Source organism: Sturnus vulgaris, chromosome 24 (assembly GCF_052056855.1).
Source record: "Sturnus vulgaris isolate bStuVul1 chromosome 24, bStuVul1.hap1, whole genome shotgun sequence".
Lineage (NCBI taxonomy): Eukaryota > Metazoa > Chordata > Aves > Passeriformes > Sturnidae > Sturnus > Sturnus vulgaris.
Window position 1 is genome coordinate 6779609 of NC_142266.1, and position 20820 is coordinate 6800428.

A 20820-nucleotide genomic window follows, 5' to 3' on the forward strand; every position below is an offset into this window, starting at 1 on the left:
CTGCCACCACTGCTGCTGGTGCCCCTTAGGGGACATTGAGTGACAATACCACCAAATTCCTGTGGAGTTCGTGTCCCCGATTTATCCCTCCTGCCAAGCTGGGCACTGGGAATGTGCTGGGAGCGGAAGGCAGAGCAGTGACACAGCTGTGCTGGGTAGGGAAGGGTTTATTTCTACACAGCCTGCCCGGATTTGTCCCCCCGGCCCCGGGGGATGGAGAGCCGCAGCTCAGCGGGGGTGGGAAGGCTGCAGCCGCCATCCCAGCGGGATGTGCCAGCCCAGGGGACACGTCACGGCCCCGTGTCCCCCCTGCCCGTTACCTAACGGCGCGGCGCTGGCCTCATTCCTGCGGGGCTGCAGCCACAGCACGTTCCCATGGGGACAGGGGCTCTCTGTGGCCACCAGCGGTGTCCCCAGGCCCCTCTGCTCCCGCGGGGGGTGGAGATGGATGCAGCTCCCGGCTCTGCCGTCCCTCTGTCTGTCCGTGCAGCCTCTGGATCCCGATGTCCCCCCGTGGCTCGGGCAGGGGCTCAGCCGGCAGCTCCGGAGCTGGAAGCGGCTCCTCCGTTCTCCATCCCGGCTGCCCAAAGCGGGGACAGGCGGGGCCGGGCTCATCCCCCGTCCCCAGGGCATCCATCAGGGCATCCATCAGGGCATCCATCAGGGCATCCATCAGGGCATCCATCGCGTGCCCAGGCGTGGTGGGAAGGGCTGGATGTGGCGCAGCTCGGCTGGGAAGTGGCTGCAGCCACAGCCCCGCTCAGACGGGGGCCGGCGGATGCAGGGGGACCGCAAAACCCCCCCGGGGACTGTCCCCACGACCCCCCCAGCCCCCTCCTCACGGCTCCGGGGGGGCCTTGGCGGGGTCAGCCATTCTCCGGGCGCTGTAGAGGGACAGGCAGAGTCCGGCGGCCGCCAGCAGCAAGGCCAGGGGGGTCAGCAGCCGCCCCCCCGGATCAGCCCCACGTCCCGCGGCCAGCTGCATCTGTGGGGACACAGGGAGCACTGGAGTACCCCAAACCCCACGGGGACAGGGGACTGGGGCCCCTGAATGTCCCCATCACACCGGGTGGTGTAAAGGCAATGGGGGCGGCTTTGTGCTCCTCTGGGCATCTCAGGGGGGTTTTTAGGGTGCAGAACTTGTGGACCCCCATCGGCAGCATCACTGCTAACGTGGAGCTGGGACACAGCCGGGAATGGCTCCTGTGGCCAGCAGGCCTGGTGGGCAGCGTGGGCAGCACCCCGGGGCTCCCCACGGGCTCCCCCAGCCCTGCTCGTTCCTTACCTGGAGCAGACGGAAATACCCCGGGGTCAGGCGTCGGGGGCGGATGATCATGGCTTGACAGGGAGCAGCGGGGTCCGTGGGGCGGCAGCAGCGGGGCTGGGACCCCCCGAGCACGGCGAGGAGCCCCCCGTGTGTGTGAGCGGCCCCGCGGCCCCTCGGGCAGGGCGCAGGCACCGGGCGGGCGCGGAGCAGCCGCTGTCAGCCGCGATCAGCGCCCGCTGCTCCCCGGAGCGGACACGCCGGGCGGGGGGGCCACGGCCAGCCCAGGGTGGATTTGGGGGGGCTGAAGGGCTGGGCTCAACTTCGGGTGAAGTCGTTTATAGGCGTGTATGGGGCTGCCTCAGTTCCCCCACCTGAAAAGGGGTGTGAGTTGTGCTTTTACTGGGAAGTGACACCCCAAAAACTCCAGGGCTGGGCAGGGACTTCCCTCAGGTTCTTCTGGGGGTCTGTGTGGCCTAACTTTGCACCCCGAGGTGCTCTGGGAATGTCCCACTGGTGTCACAAGTGCTGTCGTGCAGAGCCTGGGGGGTGACAGCGGGTGTCACTTCCCGGGGGTTCCAGCGGCCGTGTGTCACCGTCCGGGCTGTGACTCACCGGGGCCTCGCCCCACGGGCTGGTCCTGGGCCGTCCCGGACAGGCAGGGCGCTGAGCGGCACCCGGGAGCGCCAATGGGGCTGCGGCTGCGGGCGCAGGTGGGAGCCGCGCCCGGCGCAGGTGAGAGCCGCGCCCGCCGCCGTTCCGGTCCGGCCCCGCCGCCATGGAGCCCGTGTGCTCCTGGGGCCCCGCTCAGGCCGCAGCCTGGCTCCGAGGTGAGACCCCGGCTGTCCTCGGGCTCTGCCGTGGGGTGTCCCCAGCTTGGGGACATGTGGCTGGCGGTGGCGGCACTTCCCTCCCTGGGAGGGGCATTCCCTGGAGGGTGGGGGGCGGGAAGGGGTCTGGCCGTTCCCACCGTTCAGGTTGAGGCCCGGTGAGCTCTTTGCGTGGAGAGGACCCTCCCACCAGCCAGGGGTCACCGCTGGGGTCACCCGGCCAGGGGCCAGCGGGGACACTGCCTGTCTGTGGCAGGGCTGGACGCGGCGGTGCAGGGGTACCCCTTTGAGGCCTGGGGGCTCTCGGGGCCCGAGCTGCTGGGGCTGGACGCGCGGGCCCTGGAGGCGCTGGGCGTGTGGCCCGTGGGACACCAGGAGCTGCTGCTGGAGGCCGTGGAGCAGCTCCGTAACCTGGTGAGTGCCGGGAACCCGGGGGCTGCAGGATCCCAGGGAGCAGCAGCAGGACATGGGGGATCCTTGGGATGAAGGAGGAGGATGTGGGATCACCACGGGCTGAGGGAAGGGGACAGATGGGGTCACTTTGCACTGCATGGAGGTGGGGACACAGGGATACCCTGGACTCAGTGGAGAGGGGTTCTGAGGAGACCCTGAGCTGGACAGAGGGGAGGACATGGCGGCACCGTGGGCTGGGTGAAGGCACCCCAGAGACCACCCTGCCTGTCCATCCCCTGGCATTCCTGTCCCCCCCAGGACACAGGGCTGGCGAGTACCAGCCTGAGGACACTGACGGAGAGGCTGCAAGAGCTGGCACAAGGCGTCCAGAGCCTGGTGCAGGGGGAGCTGCCAGCAGGGGATGCCCCCCAGCCACCTTCCCTCACCCTCCTGGCCCGAGTCATCGACCTGGTCGGGGCTGCCAAGGAACTCTTCTCCTGGCTCAACAGGTCTGGAGCAGGTGAGGGCACTCGTGGGTGCTGAGTGTCCCCCACTCTGGGGGCTCAACTCTGTTTTCCCCCAGGTACCTCTTCTCCACCCTCAACGACTTCTCGGCCAGCCGGGACATCGTCCTGCTCTGTGCCCAGCTGGCAGAGACGCTGCAGGCGGTGAGTGCCCGGGGCTGGCTGCTCTCCTGCCCCCAGAGCTCTGCCAGCTGGTGTGAGGCAAAAACTGGAGTGAGGGGAGATGGGGTGCAGGGGGTTCCCCATAGGGTCCCTCCATCTGGGATGGAGCCATCCCACCACGCTCATCCCCACGCCTTGTCCCCCAGGACCTTCCTGCGGCCGAGAGGAACAGCGGGATCCTGCAGATTGTGAGTGCTGGGTGAGGAGGGGGTGGCAGGCCCGGGGGGCTGCCAGGGCTCCCCTCACTCCCCGCTGTCACCCACAGTGCCAGCACATCGTGGGCATCTGCCAGAGCATCGTGGGCTGCAGCCCCCCGGCACTGCTGGATCGCAGGGCTGTGCTGCAGCGTGTGGGGCTGGTGCTGCCCCCCGGCCCACAGGGCAGCCCCCCGATGTCCCCCAGCACCCCAACACTGCCCCTTGGCCTGTGGCAGAGCCCCCCAACATCCCCTGACGTGCCAACGCTGCCCCCCAGCCAATGGAGCAGCCCCCCAGGATCCCCTGACACCCCAACAGCACCCTCTGATCTCCTGGGGAGCCCCCAGGCACTCCTCAGTGCCCGACTGGTGAGTCCCCTCCACCCCAGTGCCCCCCTCTGCCTCGGGACCCCCAGCCCCCTGCTCAAACCCCCATCCTGGCCCCCACAGGGCTTTGAGATCACCTCCACCAGCTCCTGCCTGCACTTCGTGTCTGCAACCACCTCAGAGGTGAGTGAGGGGCTGCCCCTCCCTGTCACCCCCTGCCCCTCAGTCACCCCCTTTTATGCCCTGTGGGGGACACCTCCATCCATGGGATCCTGTGAACCTCTCAGGGCCCTGATCTGCCCTCCCCTGACCCAGAGCAGGGGGGGCTGATGTGGCTGAGCCCGTGCAACTCACCCCATGAGTGAGCACAGCCTGGGCATGGGGGAGCCCCCTCTGCACCCCAGTCCCACCAGCAGCCCCAGTGGGTGCTGTGCAAAGTCAGGTCAATGGTCAAACCCCCTGCGCCTTCCTGGCTGGGAGTGGGATGAGGGAGGGAGGGAGGGAGGGAGGGAGGGAGGGAGGGAGGGAGAGAACCCAGGACTGTCCCCCACCTCTGCCCAGGTCTTGGCTGCCCACGGGGGCCACATCCTGCCCGGGGATGAGATCGTGCAGGTCAACGAGCAGCTGGTGGTGAGTCAGGGGGACAGGGGCTGCTGGATTGGGCAGGGAGGACATGGACAGGGAGCTACAGGGCTGGGAGGGCTCGGGGAGTACTGGGGCTGAGCTGGGGGGATGCAGGAGTCATGAGCAGCAAAAATCAGGAGCCACGGCTGGGAAAGGTCTGGGAGACACAGAAGCCATTGCCAGGAGGATTTAGGGCTGGGGTAGGTTTGGGGGATGAAGCATTTGTGGGACAGTGGCCCACAGCTCACTCAGGATTTTCAGGTGGGCTGGACACCTGTCAACCTGGCGAGGAAGCTGCTGGAGAAGGGGAACAGAGTGACTTTGGTGCTGAAGAAGATTCCCCTCGACCTGCCCAGCTCACCCCCCTCTCCCAGGCAGCAGGTGAGTGATCCCAGTGCTCCCAGTCCAGCCTTTGTGCTGCACTGGGCTGTGCTGGGAGCCAGGCAGAGATGCTCAGAGCTGAGCATCTCCCATCACACTGGAGATCCCTAAAGCTCTGGGATCCATGGTGGGATGGGGCTGGCACTGACACTCCATCCACAGCCCCCAGGAGCATTCCTGGATGCTGCAAATTCCCCTGGCACCAGGAGCAGCGAGAGCCCAGGCAGCCCCGTGTCCCTGACCTCCAGGTGAGCCCCATCCCGACACCCCAGCGCCCCCAGTCTGCCACCAAGGAAATGTTTGGGTGCATCCAGGGCCCTTTCCCAGCCCTTTTTTAGGTGGGGAGGTGCCAGCAGTGCAGCAGCTGCCTGTGAACAGCCCGGGAAGCTGCCAGGACTCTTTAAGGAATGACAAAAAGGGAGGGGGGGTTTGTAATTCATTCACTTGGTAACGTTTTAGTGGGGTTGGAACTATATTTAGACATGACCCTTCTCCCGTCCCGGAATGGAAAGGCGTGCAGAGAGCCGAGCTGGGCAGGCTGGTGGAACTGAGCTGGAGCTCTGCCACCACGTCCCTTGCAGCCCCATTCCCGGGGCAGGGAACGCCGTGGGTGCCCCTGCCCGAGGTTGATCAGGGATCCTGGCAGTGCTCAGGGAGGTTTGGGGCTCAGGGGTCCCGTTTTCCTCCCAGCGTTGCGGCCGACTTGGACTCGGGAGCAGACTCTGCCCCGGATCCCGTCACTGACGAGGAGCAGGAAGAGGACGAGCGGGATCCGAGGCTGCCCGGGGCCGTCCCAGCTGAGGAGCAACTGCCAGGACTGCCAGGACAGGGTAGGACGGGAGCAGAGGGTGTCTGGGATGGAGCAATTCCCCCAGAACATGACGCTGCAGCCCTGCTCGCTGTTCATAGGTGCTGCTGCAGAGGAGGTGTGGGACAGTGGCACCCCCCTGGACACCCCCTTGGACACCCCTGCTGTCACTGAACCCTGTGCCACAGAGCTGAGCCCCAGGGCAGCCCCCACCACGGGGGCTGGGGGACCAGAGCCCAGCCAGCTCCCTGGGGAGGTGAGACTGGGGGGGACACGCTGGGAAGGTGTCAGAGGTTCCCCTCTGAGCCCCTGCTGTGGGTGTGTGAATTGGGGGTCCCTCCAGGGGTCCCTAAGGGCTGTGGTGCTGCCGGAGAGGCTCAGCAAACACTGCCCTGCACTGTCACTAAAATCTCATCTCCATCTCCCCGCCCAGGGCAGCCCCCGCACGGGACGCAGACCAAAAGGTGAGCAGAGCCCCGCCAGGCTGGGCTGGACCGGGCTGGGGGCTGTCCCGGGGGGCTCTGCTCCCCCTTCCCTGCCCTGACACCCCCCGGCTGTGGTGCAGGAGTGGCGACCAGGCTGAGCCGCCGGCGGGTCTCGTGCCGGGACCTGGGCCGGGTGGACTGCGATGGCTGGCTGCTCAAGAAGAAGGACCACGCGGCATTCATGGCCCAGAAGTGGAAGCGGTGCTGGCTGGTGCTCAAGGGCCACACGCTCTACTGGTACAACCACCCCAACGTGAGTGGGGCACTGGGTGTCCCTCCCCCTGCCTGGGCAGCTGGGATTTCCTGGGGTGGTGCTGGACAAGGCTGTCCTTGACCCCGCAGGATGAGAGGGCTGCAGGACTCATCAACGTGGCCACCTACAGCCTGGAGAGCACGAGGGAGCAGAAGAAGAAATAGTGAGTGGGATGCTGGAAGAGGGGGGGAATGCTGTCCCAAGGCCACGTGCTGGGAGCCACCTGCATGTCCCCATGGGCTGGCACCTTGCAATACTGTGCCCACACTCTGAGCAAGGCCTGCACTGTGTCACTGGTGGTACCTGGGATGAGGCTGAGGAGCAGAGATGGGTTGGGATGGGGGTCTGCAGTGGCTGGAGGGGGCTCGGGGCTGGCCCTGTGTCACCACAGCAGCACAGGCAGCCACCCCCTTGTCCTCAGTGTGTTCCAGCTGTGCCACCAGACATACAAGCCCTTCGTGTTTGCTGCTGAAACCTTGGCTGACCTGAGCATGTGAGTAATGGAGCCAATGGCCAGCACCAGCCCCACCACCCCGGGCTGGCCAGGACCCTCCTCCCCCTGTCTGTTCATCCCTTCCCTCCCCAGGTGGGTCAGTCGCCTGGTCACAGCCAAAACAAAGTACACGCTGGCCCACCAGGGAGTCCCAGACAAGGAAGAAGGTAACGAGGCCATCCTGGGGTGGGAGCTGGGGTCGGTGGGAGGGGTCCCCATGGGGTACTGGTGCCTGGTGCCACAGCCCCAGCCTGGGACCGCTGGGAGCTTGGCCCAGATTTGGGGGAATGTGACAAACACTCCCTGAGAGGTGGCCAGGGTGATTCTCAACCCTGGGAGGGAATTTCTGTCTTCTCCCAGACTGCTACAGTGAGACAGAAGCTGAGGACCCTGATGATGAGTCCCCCAGGCACGGATCTGACTCGGTGAGTGGCCTGACTCTGAGGACAGAGGGACAGAGTTCCTTGTCTCACCTCCTGCCCCATCTCTCCCTCAGGCAAGGAAGAAGCTGCAGAACACCCCAGAGAAGGCTCAGCTCACCCCAGCCAGCAGCCCCCAGGGCAGCCCCCGGCCCTGCTCCCCCATGGGTAGGTGCCTGGGGGGACATCTGAGCCCCTGTCACTTTGTGTCCCTCCCTTTTACCTCTGGGTGTGCTGGGGCTAACTCGAGTTGGGATGTGTTTGAGTGTGAACCATCTCAGGATGAAGGGAGCCTACAGGAAAAGTGGAGAGGGATTTGTTAGGAGGACAGAGAGTGACAGGGCAAGGGGGAATGGATTTAAACTAAAAAGAGCAGGTTTAGACTGGCCATGGTCTTCCCTGTGAGCAGTGAGGCCCTGGCACAGGGTGCCCAGAGCAGCTGTGGCTGCCCCTGGATCCCTAGAAGTGTCCAAGGCCAGGTCGGACAAGGCTTGGAGCAGCCTGGGACAGTGGAAGGTGCCCCTGCCCATAGCAGGGAGTGGAACAAGATCATTTTTAAGGTCCCTTCCAACCCAAACCACTCCATGATCCCACACCTTGAAGGGAGGGCCATGCACGGGGGAGCCCTGTGGGATCTTGGTGCTGTGCCCTCCTGCTCCAGTGCCCCCTTTCCTTGCCCAGATCCCGCTGGGGAGGATCTGGAGAGCCTGATGCTGTGCCTGAGGCAGGGCGGGGTGTCCCTCATGGGGCAGCGGCGCTTCCTGACGCAGGAGCAGTGCCGAAAATCCTTCCTGCGGCGCAACAAGAACCCGCACATCAACGAGAGGGTGCACGCCGTGCGGGCCCTGCAGAGCACGCTCAAGGTGGGACCCCACAGCCCCCCCGAACCCTCCCAATGCCCCCTGCCCATGGCTGTGCCCCCCAAAACGTGCATTGCTCCGGGCAGGCGAAGCTGGCGGAGCTGCAGGCGCTGGAGCAGCTGCTGGGAGAGGCCACGCTCACCTCGGACACGTTCAGGCGCTGGAAGGAGGAGCACCAGGAGCTGTACCAGGAGCTGAGGGAGGGCTGGGCAGGGCAGCAAGGCCAGGGCTACGAGCACGGGGATGCTGGAGACCAGCACAGCCCCCACCAAGAGGCAGCTGAGCCCTGACATCCCGCCAGGACCTGCCCACAGGTGCTCCGTGCCGGGGGGCCTGGACACATTTTGGAAGGCTCAGCCCCCAGGGGGGCCATCCCGCAGGGGAAGTGGCTTCTGTGACAGTCTTAATTTTTGCCTTGCCTTGGCTGCAGGTTGGCAAGGGGGGGGAGAATTTCAGTCCCCGCTGTGGTGCTGCTGTGGTACGGCCCGGCCACGGGCTCTTCTGCTGTAAATAAATGTGTTGACAAGGCCTGGTCGTGCCGTGGTTTTTCTTGGCGCTGAAATCATCAAATCATGGAATTGTTTAGGCTGGAAGAGACCTCCAAGATCATCGAGTCCAGCTGTAAACCCAGCACTGCCGCGCTCACTACTAAACCACCTCCCCAAGTGCCACATCCACATGTTTTTGGACACTCCCAGGGATGGTGACTCAACCACTGCCCCGGGCAACCTGTGCCAGTGCTTGACCACCTTTTCCATTGAGAAATTCCTCCTGCCGTCCAAGCTCATCCTCCCCTGGTACAACTTGAGGCCGTTTCCTCTTGCCCCGTTGTTCCTCTTGCCAGGGAGTTGTGGAAATCGAGACGATTCCCCCTCTCCCCCTTTCCCCCAGGCTGAGCCCCCTCAGCGCCCGCCCTACGGGTGCCGCCCGCGGCCACTCTTCCCCCGCCAGAGCGCGCCACTCGCGGCGCGGCGCGGCGGGAGCGGGGACGGCGTTCAGGGGAGCCAATGAGGCACAGGCAGGGGCGTGGCCGATGTTTTTGATTGGCTGATATGCTAATAAGCCACGCCCCACCCACCGGCGGAGGTAACGGTCGCGGCGCGCGGGGGTGGCGGGAGACGCGCCGCGGCGGCGACAGGTGAGGGACGGGACCCGGCCCAGCCCCAGCTCACACGGTACCGACACCGGTACCACCGGCACCGGGCACCGGCAGCGCCGCTGCCACACCCGCACCGCACCCCGGACCCTCCAGCCCTTCAGGGAGCGCTCTCTGAGCTCCTCATGGCCTCCCAGCCCCTCAGGATCGGCTGCCGCTCCTCCTCAGGGACCGGGCCCACAGAACCGACAGCTCCTTCCCCGCCGCCTTTGGGTCCGGTGCTGAGGGACGGAGCCCCCCGACCCTCAGGGACCGGTCCTTAGGATTTGTCCCCGCACCCTACCCTCAAGGACCGGGACCTCCAGCCCGTCAGAAATTCACCTGAAATTGGGCGTATCTGCCTAAATTAATTATGCCTAAATTAACCACACCTAAATTAACCCTAATAAGCACTGCATTTATGTAGAAGTGTTTCATTTCTTTGCTGAGTAAAATGCTGTTTGTGTTTCATTATCCTATTGTATTCCCAATGTTTCTCCTAGCTTGTGACATCTGTGTACATGAATGTTTTCTAGGAATTCATGTCTTCCCTGAGCTCCTTGAATCAGTTTAACAAAAATCTGTAACAGCTGCTGATTGGGATTGAGTACGGGTTTGTAGAGGCCTTGAATTTCCACTGTGCAGATGTAAATTGCACTTGCATTATCAGAGACAGGAAATTCACTGAAGCGCCCAGAAAAATAGATAAATTAACCAGAAACTCTGGGAAGCTAAAGATTGCTATTCACGGCACAGAAAGGCTGATTTTGAAGGACTTTTCTCATGTAGTTGCTCAGTGACCTCTACAGAGGGCAGAAATTATCTGGTTGAGAGTTAAGACTTTTAAAGAGAAATTTTTAGTCTGTATAGACACAGATTCAGTGTGCAGGTACTGTGGTGCTCAGCTTTGGGGATAACACCTGAAAGGTGCTGCTCAATACCTGGATAATGGTGCAAACAGGAATTCTGCTTTCTCAGGCATAAAGAAAGCCTACAAGGTTTATTTTTAAAGTGTTGCTGCAGGGGAAAAAACAGATTTTATTGGGAGAAGGAGCTAATTAAATACTAAATGCTGTGTTGCTCTGATGAATAGCTGCTGTGTGTGTGTACCCTTTGCTTGCTTAGTGGGAACAGGGTGTGGATTATAGTCACTTAAAATAAGACTTTTATTCATTTATTCAGTTCTCTAGATAGCTGAGATGGCTGCTCCTGAGAAAGATCCAGAGCTGAGGCTGCTGCAGAAGAATCCACTGGGTAAGGACAGTCCTTTCTCCAAAGCCCTGCTGCTGTCAGATCCTGTTTCAGTTTCTCTGAGGAGAAACGTGACCCTCAGAAGATTCTCTATCAGAAGCCTTTTTGTTCAAAAAAGGTCGAATTTTCTACCCTTGCCTGCTTTTTCAGCAATCATTTGGTAAGGAGTTTCTCCCTTAAGCTGGTAGCTGATGAATCTGGGAGAGTTCTTTCGAGTTAATGCCAAAATACCTCTTTAACCTTCCCGGTTTTGCTGTGCTGCTGCTTTTTTTAGTCAGAGCACCAGCTGGGTGTAACGTGACCAAACTAATCAATGGGAATATAATTTACAGCTTCTGCATTCTCACTTCGTTACCAAGATTGTTTTTCAGTCTCCTGTTGATATTATTTGACTTCCCTGTGCTTCCTGCCATTTCCTTTTGCAAAAAAAAATTATTTTAACAGGAGCACAGGGAGCGAGGCAAGGACCAGTTTGGGGTTTGGAAGCACAGGTAATTACATATGGTTTAACTAAAGCATAAATATCCCTGTTTTTATTCTCCAGACCCCAGCACCTGTCAGAAGAGCAAGTTTTTGGAGGCTGAGTGGAAGACAGTGATGCTGTCTGTGAAGTCCCAGGGCCAGCTGAGCCGCTGCCCGAGCGTGGCCGAGAGTGGGGACGGGGGCATTGGCACCTCCTGCTCGGACAGCACCGAAGGTGATGGGCACCCCTGGGTCACTGTGTCACACCTGGAGAGCACCACTGGCTCACAGTGTCCAAATTCCAAATCCAGATGTCTGGAATGTAACCCAGTGAGGAGGGGGCTGGCTGTTTCTCTGAGTGTGGTTATTGCCTCGCTGCAGTGCTTTTAACTGACTCAAAGCCACCTTGGTGGCCTCCTGGTTCTTTTTGTCCAATGAGAGATGTATCAGCATGTCTGTTGTGTGATTTTAAATTTTTTTTATGGAAATAATTTATAGGTGCCTTTGTGCAGAAGTGTTTGGCTCTGCAGTGTTAGAGCTGAGAACTCTGCAGCCCTGCCTTTAACTCAGGCACACTCTGTGAACTTTTTGGTCCCAGCAAACCTTTCCACCTGTTTTTTTTAATCTTCATTGATTCTCTTTTCAGTAATGAGGGACTTCGTGGTGTTCCTAAAAACACTTCACACATCCATGTGTTCCAGGGAGCCTTTGGAACGAGCTGTAGCTCTTAATAATGTGCCAGTGAAATGGAGGTCTGGCTGTTGGAAGTACTGCTAGAAATATTACACAAGCACATGTTAAAGTGTTCCATCAGGCCTCTCTCAGGATAATAAAACACTCATTTGGCAGGTGGGGACAGGGAAGGTGATTTCCCTTTGGGAAGTGGCCCTTGTGAGCACTGGTGATGTCACAGCAGTGTTGTAAGAGCCGAGGGTGACCTGCAGCCCTGGCTGCTGCTGGGGCACGCTGAGCTCAGTACATTAATCAGAAATGTTGTTGTGAGGACCCTCAGCACACCCAAGGAACTGATTGCAGCACCCACACGTGATGTGCTGGTCAGGGAACTCAGTGACACCAGGGGATAAATTTAGGGGCTGTAAAAGGAAATGGTGCTGTCTCTTCTCTTTGCCAAGGTGAACGTGCTTGCAGCTGCCCAGTAGCCTGGTGTTTGTTCTCTGGAGTCTCCAGGCACAGCCAAGCAGTGGCTGAGAGATTTTCTGCCCTCACTGCTCATTTTTGATGAAAAGATGGAGTGCCTTTATTGTGACAATTCTGTGGCGTGGTTTTGGTCTTTGCAGAGTCTGATTTGGGCTATATTCAAATTGCAGTGTTCATTAATGGTTGGAGCAGTGCTTGGAGGTACAGACAGGTGGGAAGGTGACTTGTTGGAGCATCACGTGGGGCTGGGCCTTTGGCCAAAGCCATGAGGAAATCAAGAGTGTGTTCCTGGGAGAAACCTGGAATTCCTGCGACACAGAACGTCTCAGGACAAGGAGTGGGCACTTTGCTGTTTGCCTTTCTCAGCCCTGGCTGTTGCTGTATTGAAATCTGAGAGTTGCTAAGAATAACCCCGAGTTCCCTGCAGCCAGGTTTGGTGCCCCGCTGGCAGGACGGGAGCTCCGTCTCACTTCCTGTGGCCATAGGTGAGAGCCATTGCTCCAGCTCTGGGACAGGCTCCTGCCGTGGTGTCCTGGAGGAGCTGGAAGGTCAGATCTGGGGGTCAGCGATGCTGGAGGCTCATCATGGGCTCAGGGAAGGCTCCTGGTAGCTCTGCTCACGCTTCGGGGTCGCTGAGCTGCGGGACGGGCAGAGCGGGATCACGGGCTCAGTGTTCAGCTCAGTAAGTCTCAGCCTCTTTATTCAGTATCAAGGACTTGGTTTCTAAACCTAGAGAACCTATTGATTCAAGGTTATACTAGAGTAGCTTAAAAACAAGGATTAAAAGTATGGATTAAACTCAGATTCTTCCTGTGGTGGTAGGAAAAGGTCAGCAGGTTCCTGAAACTTGTAGTGAGGGGGAACACAGTTGTGCCTGAGTCATGCTGCTGCTGCTTAGGAGGACATGTTCAGTGGCAAAGGAAGTGGTTTTAAAATCATTTTGGAAAGCTCACTGGAGGATTGTATTTTCAGGACTGTAATTAAGAATATCACTCTTCTTCTTCTTCCCCCTAGACTTCTGCAATTCCAGTAGCAGTTCTTCATTCCACCCCATCAAAACCCAGGTGACCATTCCAACAGCCCACGTTATGCCTTCCACGCTGGGTGCCTCGCCCTCCAAGCTGTGCCCTGCAGGGGACCAGGGCTCTGCAAAGCCTGCTGTGCCAGCCTCTGCCCCAGGGCTCACCAGGAACGGGGATTTCAACGCCGGGAAGTCCTCTCAGGTGCCACCCAGGGACCTCCTGCGTCTCTGCAGGGCTCCGGGGCAGAACGGCTGTGAGCACTCCTGGCCTCCTGCTGCTGATCACAGGACAGAAGACACCTGGAAGTTTGACACCCCCGCCATCGAGCAGACCCTTAACCAGTCTCTCTTTCTGGACAGTCTGTGCACTGACCCTCTGCACAGGTGCCACAAGTTGAACCCCGGCTCCGAGGCAGGGAAGGACCATTACAAGGTGCTGCCAGAGAGCAAACAGGCGCCGGGGGCCAACGGAGCCGGCGAGCCCCGGGACGGGACGTGGCCCAGAGGGAGCAGGCTGATGCCAGCAGGACTCCAGGCCAACAATTTCTATCCAAAACCTGTAGTAGCTCCCCCAAGCCGAGTGTGGATGCAGGAAGGCTGCTCACTGCACCCCCACCAGGGAGTCTGTGAGCTCAGTGCCTGGAAACAGCAGCTGGACAAAGTGCGGCTGCAGGTGGAGCAGATGCAGGTAGGCAGTTGTGACTGTGTGTGTGCATTTGAAACCCTTTCCTGTCTCTGTCGTCAGGAATTGTTGTCCCAGACAAAGGAGGCAGGGGGAAAATGTCTCATGCTTCTCCAAAAGCCTCCTAATGGTCTGTTTTTACAGCCTGTGGTGTCACAGGTATCGTTTGACACGCTGCGTGTGCAGAGCAGCCCTGGATTGTGTTACACCACCTGCCACATCAAGAGCTGAAATGATAGAAACTGTGAAGAAAAAGCATGCCAAGAGGTTTTAAACAGTGTCTAGAATAGCTTTATTCTGTAGCTAGGGTAAAGAAAGACTTTTTTTAAGAAATGCATGAAACTAGCTGCAGTTTATTAGGTGGAAACTGTTTGTTTACCACCTCCCACCAGCTGTACCCTAATGGAGACAAATTGTTTCCAGTGAGCTAGCACAGTGATCTAAAATTATTTGTTAATCTCCAGTTGTGCTTGGGCAAAGTTTCTTGTTCTTGGACATCAACAAAGACTGAAATAGCCGTGCCCTGGCATGCAGATGAGCACACAGTGTGCAAAATAGCTCCAGCAGTGTTGCAATTGCCCCTGGGGGGCACAGACCTCTCCCTCCTTATTTTGTCTCCTCTTGCAGTTACAAAATGGAGGCACCTGCCCCCATTCCTCCATGTATTCCTCATCCCTGCCTGCACCTGACCCAGCTCAGTGGATCAATATCCTGAACTCCAATGAAAACCTGCTCAAGGAGAAAGAGCTCCTCATTGACAGGTGAGGCTTTGACACTGCCGTGTGCTTTGAAGACTCCAGTCCATTTCTGTTTGGAAAGGAAAGGTTTGGAAAGTACCAAGGAGGGCTCATTTCTCAGAGTCCATTTTGCCCAGTTGATCTTGTGTTGTTGCAAAGATCAATATCAGGACCTTAGAGAACAACCTGATTCTTGGAATTAGGATGATGATCCTAAAGGGCTCAAATAAATTAATTTTAGTTATGGTTTTCTGTGTTTTATAAGGGATAAAGATTTCTGTTCACGTCATGATTATCTGCAATGTCAGAATATCTGCCCCTTTTGCTTAAGGACTTTCTGGGAGCTCTATGATCTTTATTTTAAATTCGGTTTTTGTGACTTTGGGCTGGCAAACAACATTTATCTAAGGCTAATGGTGTACAAGCTTCTTGAAAAAGTAAGTCCTAATGAAAAGTATCTTCAGCATCTGGACTGTAAATACTTTTTCTTCCTTATTTTGAGTCATCTGTCATCTGTTCATTTCACTCCTAAGCTCCAGAGTCAAGCTGGATCCTCCAAAACATGCAAGGCTTGTGTGTTTTATCTGTAAGCACGGCTGGAGGAAGGGTTTTGAAGGGAAGGGAGAGAAGAAAATTAATAAGAATTGTAAAAATGGTCCAAGTGTTTACCTTTATTTCTGTGCAGGCTCTGAGTTGCAGAGTTGTGTTTCTGCTCTGCCTGTCCCTGTGTGGAGCAGCAGTGCTGTGCTGGCACCGTTTGTGTTGTGCTGCTGCTCTCTATGTCTGAGAGCAGTGAATTGCCCGTTTTTGTTGCAGACAAAGGCAGCACATTTCCCAGCTGGAGCAGAAGGTCCGGGAGAGTGAGCTGCAGGTTCACAGTGCCCTGCTGGGCTGCCCAGCCTCCTATGGAGATGTCTACATGCTGAGGATGCAGGTACAGCAGGTGTCACTGAGAAACAGGTGCTGGATCCAACAGCCCTGCCTCTGCTGCTGAGGTGTTTGCTGAGCAGGACTGTGCAGAGTCTGATTATAAATTACCCAAATTATCAATTATCACCTCTGTGCCCCCTGGGATTTGCAGCCCTGAGGCCCTTTGGTTGGATTAAAGCTGTGCTGGTGATGCCAACACTTGGCAGCAGTGCCAGGCGCTATTTCAGAGCGTGTCAGACGGGCTGAGGGATGTTTGGGAATGGGGAAGGATGAGGACACAGCCCTGGGACTGTTTGTAACCCCCCCAAATTCAGGAGCTGGCTCTGCCTGCAGGAGCTGCAGCGGGAGAACACGTTCCTGCGAGCACAGTTCACAGAGAAGACCGAGTCCCTCAGCAAGGAGAACATCGAGCTGGAGAGGAAGCTGGCTGCTGCAGAGGTGGATGTGAAGCTGGTCCGGGAGTCCCTGAAGGAAACGGTGCAGAAACATGCAGAGGAGCTAAAGAAACAGGAAGAAAGGGTATGGTCCTGCTGCTCTGGAGATGGGAAAGTGTTTTCTTGTGTAGTGCTGAGGTGAAACTTTTCTGTGGCAGTCTGTAATTGCAGGTGTTTTCTCATCTCATTTTAGACTACAGTTTATGGCCTTTCCTCCTGCAGTTAAAAACATTTCAGTGGCTCCTCTTTAAACCAAAAAAATGCCTGTCTTTAGCTAAATGAGCAGAAATAGTGAAATCTTCTATTTTGGCATTGTGTGGTGTTCAAAAAGCTCAATGAGTGGGCTTACAGAAGACTGAAGAATAAATAAGAAATTAAATAAACCAGACCTGTCTGTAACTGTCCCTGCAGGTAAAAGGAAGAGACAAACACATTAATAACCTTAAAAAGAAATGCCAGAAGGAATCTGAACAAAACAGAGAGAGACAGCAGAGAATCGAGACCCTGGAACGATACCTGGCTGATCTTCCAACCCTTGAGGACCACCAGAAACAGAGTCAGAAGGTAAAACTTCCTCTGAGTTGCAATGGTGGCTCTTCACATACTTGCTCAGGTGACTTTGCTGTAGTTTACTTAATTTACATTTACTCTCCTTTTGTTGCAGCTGAAGGAATCTGAACTGAAGACTGCTGCCCTGCAGGAAACAGTGCTGGCACTGGAAACAGAGCTTGGAGATGTCCAGGCTGCTTTCAGGGAGCAAGAGCTGCAGCTGGAAACCCAAAAGCACAAGGAGATGGAGCTTCTGTCCACTGTGCACAGGTAGGAGTCAGGGATCAGTTTCATCTTGGCCCTGCAGGAATTGCTGCACAAGATGATGCAGAGCCCTGTGGTGTGGGCTGGGATGCAAACAGGGCAGTGCTGACATTTGATATGAAATTAATTGCACTCCTCATATTGTTTCCCTCCTTAAAGTAAGGGAGAGATCATAAATAAAACTCTTTTTTTTCCCCATGGTGTTCTGCTAATTGCAGCTTGCAGGACAAGTTGCAGCAGTATGCAAAGAATGCAGAGAGAGCACCCCCTGCCCAGGATGGGGAGAGGCAGAAAATGGAACAGGACTCTCTGAAGAAGGAGTGTGACTGCCTCAGGAAGGTAAGGGGCTGTCCCAGGCAGGAATGACACATTTTTCCTTCCACTGACTCACACCAGGCACTCAGATGAAATCAGGGACTTTTAAAGACACAATTGCACTGAAGCAGCAGTTCCTGGAACTCCAGAGTGCAGGGTTCTAAAAGCTGTTCTTGATGTGATAACCACACACTTCTCCAATAATGCTGGGGAGAAGCTGCAGAATGCAGAAGAGAGCAGAGGAAAACCACAAAAATACAAATGTCTCTGGTCTGGTTTTAGCTGATAAATCTAATGGTGCCTTTTATCCAAGTCCACTCCTAAGAGCATCTGTGATTAGAGCAGTAAATGGACAGGACAGAGCAGGAGAGGAGATGCTGTCCGACTGAAGGAGAATTCCTGGTGGTATTACTGCATCTGTGTGGCCAGTTCTGATGCCTCTGCTTTTAATTCCAGATTGTGGACAAAAAGCAGAAGAAGATGGAGCAGTTATCCTTGCAAGTCAAGGTGAGAGGTGACAGGGAGGGACCCAGGATTTGAGAATATGCTGTGAAATGAGTTAGACTTCCTGTGTTCCCGTGGTCTTTTCCAGAACCTGGAGGAACAGGTGGCCCAGGAAGAGGGGACAAGCCAAGCTCTGAAAGAGGAGGCAGTGAGAAGGGAAAATGCTCTGCAGCAGCTCCGGGCTGCCGTGAAAGAGGTCAGGGGGTGTTTGGAGTGTCTGGGGTAGCACTGAATGAATGGATTGTCTTCCAGCAAGGCCCTGAATTTAGTCAGCAGCTCAATCTCTCCTGCTTCCTGCTAGTCAGTTGTCCTGTCAGGGCTGTGAAAGGAGCTGTGCCCTGCTGGAAAGCAGAAGCAGGCCGTGCCTCGGGAATTTCATGGGGATGGGATGGAGGAGCCAGCTGGGGGCAGCAGAACAGGAGTGCAGGCACGGCCTGGGCTGAAGGGCCGGGCAGAACCCACTACGGGGGCAGCCCTGGAGGCAAGGCACGGCCACTGCCGGGGTGCACAAGCTCCTGGAAGCTTTTCCTGCACTGGGCACTTGCTGATTGATCCAGTCCCCATCTGGCCACGGCCTGGAGGCCGGGATGCAAACCAGCTCGTGCCCTCAGTGCAGATGCATTAAGCGCGGCAGTGCTGCCCCAGGTGGCCGCTGAACGCCGTGTCCGTGTGTCCAGCTGTCCGTGCAGAACCAGGACCTGATTGAGAAGAACCTGACGCTGCAGGAGCTGCTCCGGCAGGCGCAGCTGACGGCCCAGCCCCTGCCTGCTGACACGGCCCAGCTGGCCCAGGAGCTGCACGGGGAGCTGGCCAGCTGCCTGCAGGATTTACAGTCTGTCTACAGCATCGTCACCCAGAGGGCTCAGGGCAAGGACCCCAACCTCTCTCTGCTGCTGGGCATTCACTGTAAGTGCGTTTCCTTTTGAGCCATGGCAGAACAAGCCCTTCCCTTCCTGTGGCAGAATTAAGTAACTCACACAGAGCATGGAAAGTTCTCTTTCTGGCCTTCTGACTGCTCTTTCTGTGGTTGGCTTGCTTCAAAGGTGCATGTTGTAATAACTGAATGTTAAGTAGGACCTCTTTTGCAAATGTGAGTTGGTTTTTCTGGCTGACTTGCAAATGTGTGTGATCCTTGCTGAGAACTGCATGTGAGGAAACTCCCTTCTCTGACCCCACAGCTGTGCAGTACCCTGTGAAGGAGAAGGACGAGCTGCTGAGCCCTGAAGGACTGGCCAAGAAACTGGTGGAGGTAAAACAGCTTCACAAAGAGGTGGAGGAGTTGAGGACTGCAATATCTGACAGATATGCTCAGGACATGGGAGACAACTGCATCACCCAGTGAAGAACACTCCCAAAGTAAGACAGGGATTGAAGACTTGAACCTCTCAGGAGTCCTGTGCTCCTACAACCCTAAACCTATTCAGCACTTTATCATCCCTCTGCTGGGGTGCAGGATATGTGACTTACCTGATCTGGGAGGAATCAGGGGGTTTGTTGCCAGAAGTGTTCAGCTGCTGACTGGCTGACTGGGATAATTCAGTGTCAGGCTTTGCAGTAGCTTTGATCTTGTGGAATGTGTTTTATGCTGTGTTTGCTGGAGCTGCTGTGGCCTCTGATGCTGGGAGATGAATTCTGACTTGCCTTCCAGGCATGTCAAATGCTGAACATGCAAATGTGACAGTTAAAATCACAGCTACAAGGAAATGTATGCCCTGGTCTTGCTGATAACCTCCCTGTGCAGGTCCTGTGTGACCAGTGGGACCAGAGGGTTATCAGATTTTTTTATGGGATATCTGGGTTCCACAGGCAGGCAGGTGTGCCAGTTACACTGCTGGCATTTACACTGAGGTGCTGCTGCCTTGGATTGATGGAGCAGGACCTGCTTTCCTCAGGTAAATGCAACTAGTGTCTTTCAGCAGCCAGCATGAGTTGAGGAATAAAGCAACACTAAAAGACTCTGGAAACTCCCCCTGGGCACTGTTACCCCAGAAGCCTTAAGACTTTTTTCCCCTGAAATAGCACTGGGAGTGGGCTGTGATTCAGACTGCAGAGGAGGTGGATGGATGCTGAAGTGCCTTAATGAGCTGGAAGAACCCTCTGTCCCCACTCTGCTCTGTGCCTAATGCATCTACTGGCAGGTGAGGAGCTGCTCTTCCCTTTTAGAGCCATCACAAGCAATCCTGGGGAGTCCCACGTGTTTGTGGCCTCTGTGCCCATGGGGCCACACCTCTGCTTTACTGGGACAAAGCCATACTGGTCCTGCTGTGGAGGGGGTGGCACACGGAGCTCTTTCTGCAAGGCAGTGGCCACTTGGGCTTTGTCACAGCCCTGTCCCTCCTTCCCTGCTCCTCTGCAAGTAATGGGATTTCTAAATGAATCATTGTGGGATCAGTTCACTGTACCACAGCCCTCCCTAAGCCCAGTGACACCTTTACAGTACTGAGTCTGAGGGCGGAATTTGGTTTTCATCTTGAGTTAAGAGCAAGATGCCAAGTTATGACAGGGAAAAATCCTGCTGACACTTGTGTTGTTTGGCTGCTCTTCGTTCTTGTTGGGGCTGTGAGCCCTGGGTTTGGCAGAAATGCTTTTTGTTATTCCTTTGTGTTACAATTTTAAGACCAAATCTGTTTTGTTCTCGGTGTTTGGCCACCGTGGGGGGAACGGTGGCAAGGAATGGTTGGTTTGTCCTGCACGGGGAGCACGCAGCAGTGTGTGCCTGGCAGTGTCTGTCTGTCTGTCCTGCTCCCCCTGGCTGTGTCTGTCCCCAGGGTGCTGGTGCTGTGTACTGAGCAAAAACACATTTCCAGGGCTGACTGCTGGGAGCTCTGCTGGCTCCTGCAGGTTCTCAGGGGGTTTGGGCACCATCTCCTTCTCCCCTTTGCTCTGTGGTGGGTGCAAGATCTCGTTCATGGGTGCTGTGAGGGGACAGTTTTGCCCTCTGCCCCTGCAGAGATGATTGTGAGATGAGATTATTGTGACTGAAACCACCTCAGCTGCTGCCCGGCCCGGTCCCAGGTCCTGTGTCCCCTCCTCGGGCACACGTCCTCTGCTCATCCTCCTGCTCAGCTGAGCCCCTCTGGCCCAGAGCCCGATCCCAGGTGCTGTTTGCTGCTGCTGCAGGGCAGATCTTGGGCCCTTTGCTGCAGAACACGCCAGGCTGCCAGGACAGTGTTCCCTCCCTGTCCCCGCTTCATGTCACGCATATCCCCTCTCGGTGCCCCGTGTTGTGCCCGCTCCCGTTGGGCTCCGTGTCTTTGTACCGGCCTCTGTCTCACCGCGTGTTTGTACCGAGTGTTTGGAGTATCAAATAAAGCTGCTCTGACCCACTCGTGCGAGGCCGTCCTGCCTGGGGAGGGACG

The 20820-nt window shown here is 56.9% G+C and overlaps 2 protein-coding genes across 2 annotated transcripts; both read left to right on the forward strand.

Moving 5' to 3' along the window:
- The first annotated feature begins 1953 nt into the window (after positions 1 to 1953).
- Positions 1954 to 8541, forward strand: CNKSR1 (connector enhancer of kinase suppressor of Ras 1). Its single transcript, XM_088178109.1, has 21 exons — positions 1954 to 1999; positions 2351 to 2508; positions 2806 to 2996; positions 3071 to 3155; positions 3320 to 3361; positions 3439 to 3738; positions 3820 to 3879; positions 4258 to 4326; positions 4582 to 4701; positions 4864 to 4949; positions 5392 to 5531; positions 5611 to 5765; positions 5943 to 5973; positions 6075 to 6247; positions 6337 to 6410; positions 6669 to 6740; positions 6834 to 6907; positions 7101 to 7165; positions 7237 to 7327; positions 7841 to 8022; positions 8106 to 8541. The coding sequence occupies exons 1-21, from the start codon at positions 1954 to 1956 to the stop codon at positions 8307 to 8309; spliced, it is 2418 nt and encodes an 805-aa protein (XP_088034235.1). The 3' UTR covers positions 8310 to 8541.
- A 551-nt stretch (positions 8542 to 9092) lies between these two features.
- CEP85 (centrosomal protein 85) lies at positions 9093 to 20787 on the forward strand. The gene is made up of 14 exons (XM_088178246.1): positions 9093 to 9157; positions 10337 to 10408; positions 10950 to 11102; positions 13040 to 13734; positions 14356 to 14489; positions 15282 to 15399; positions 15729 to 15914; positions 16241 to 16393; positions 16494 to 16648; positions 16861 to 16981; positions 17414 to 17464; positions 17550 to 17657; positions 18139 to 18367; positions 18640 to 20787. Exons 2-14 carry the CDS (start codon positions 10354 to 10356, stop codon positions 18801 to 18803), a joined length of 2322 nt encoding a protein of 773 aa, XP_088034372.1. The 5' UTR covers positions 9093 to 9157; positions 10337 to 10353; the 3' UTR covers positions 18804 to 20787.
- The last annotated feature ends 33 nt before the right edge of the window (positions 20788 to 20820 follow it).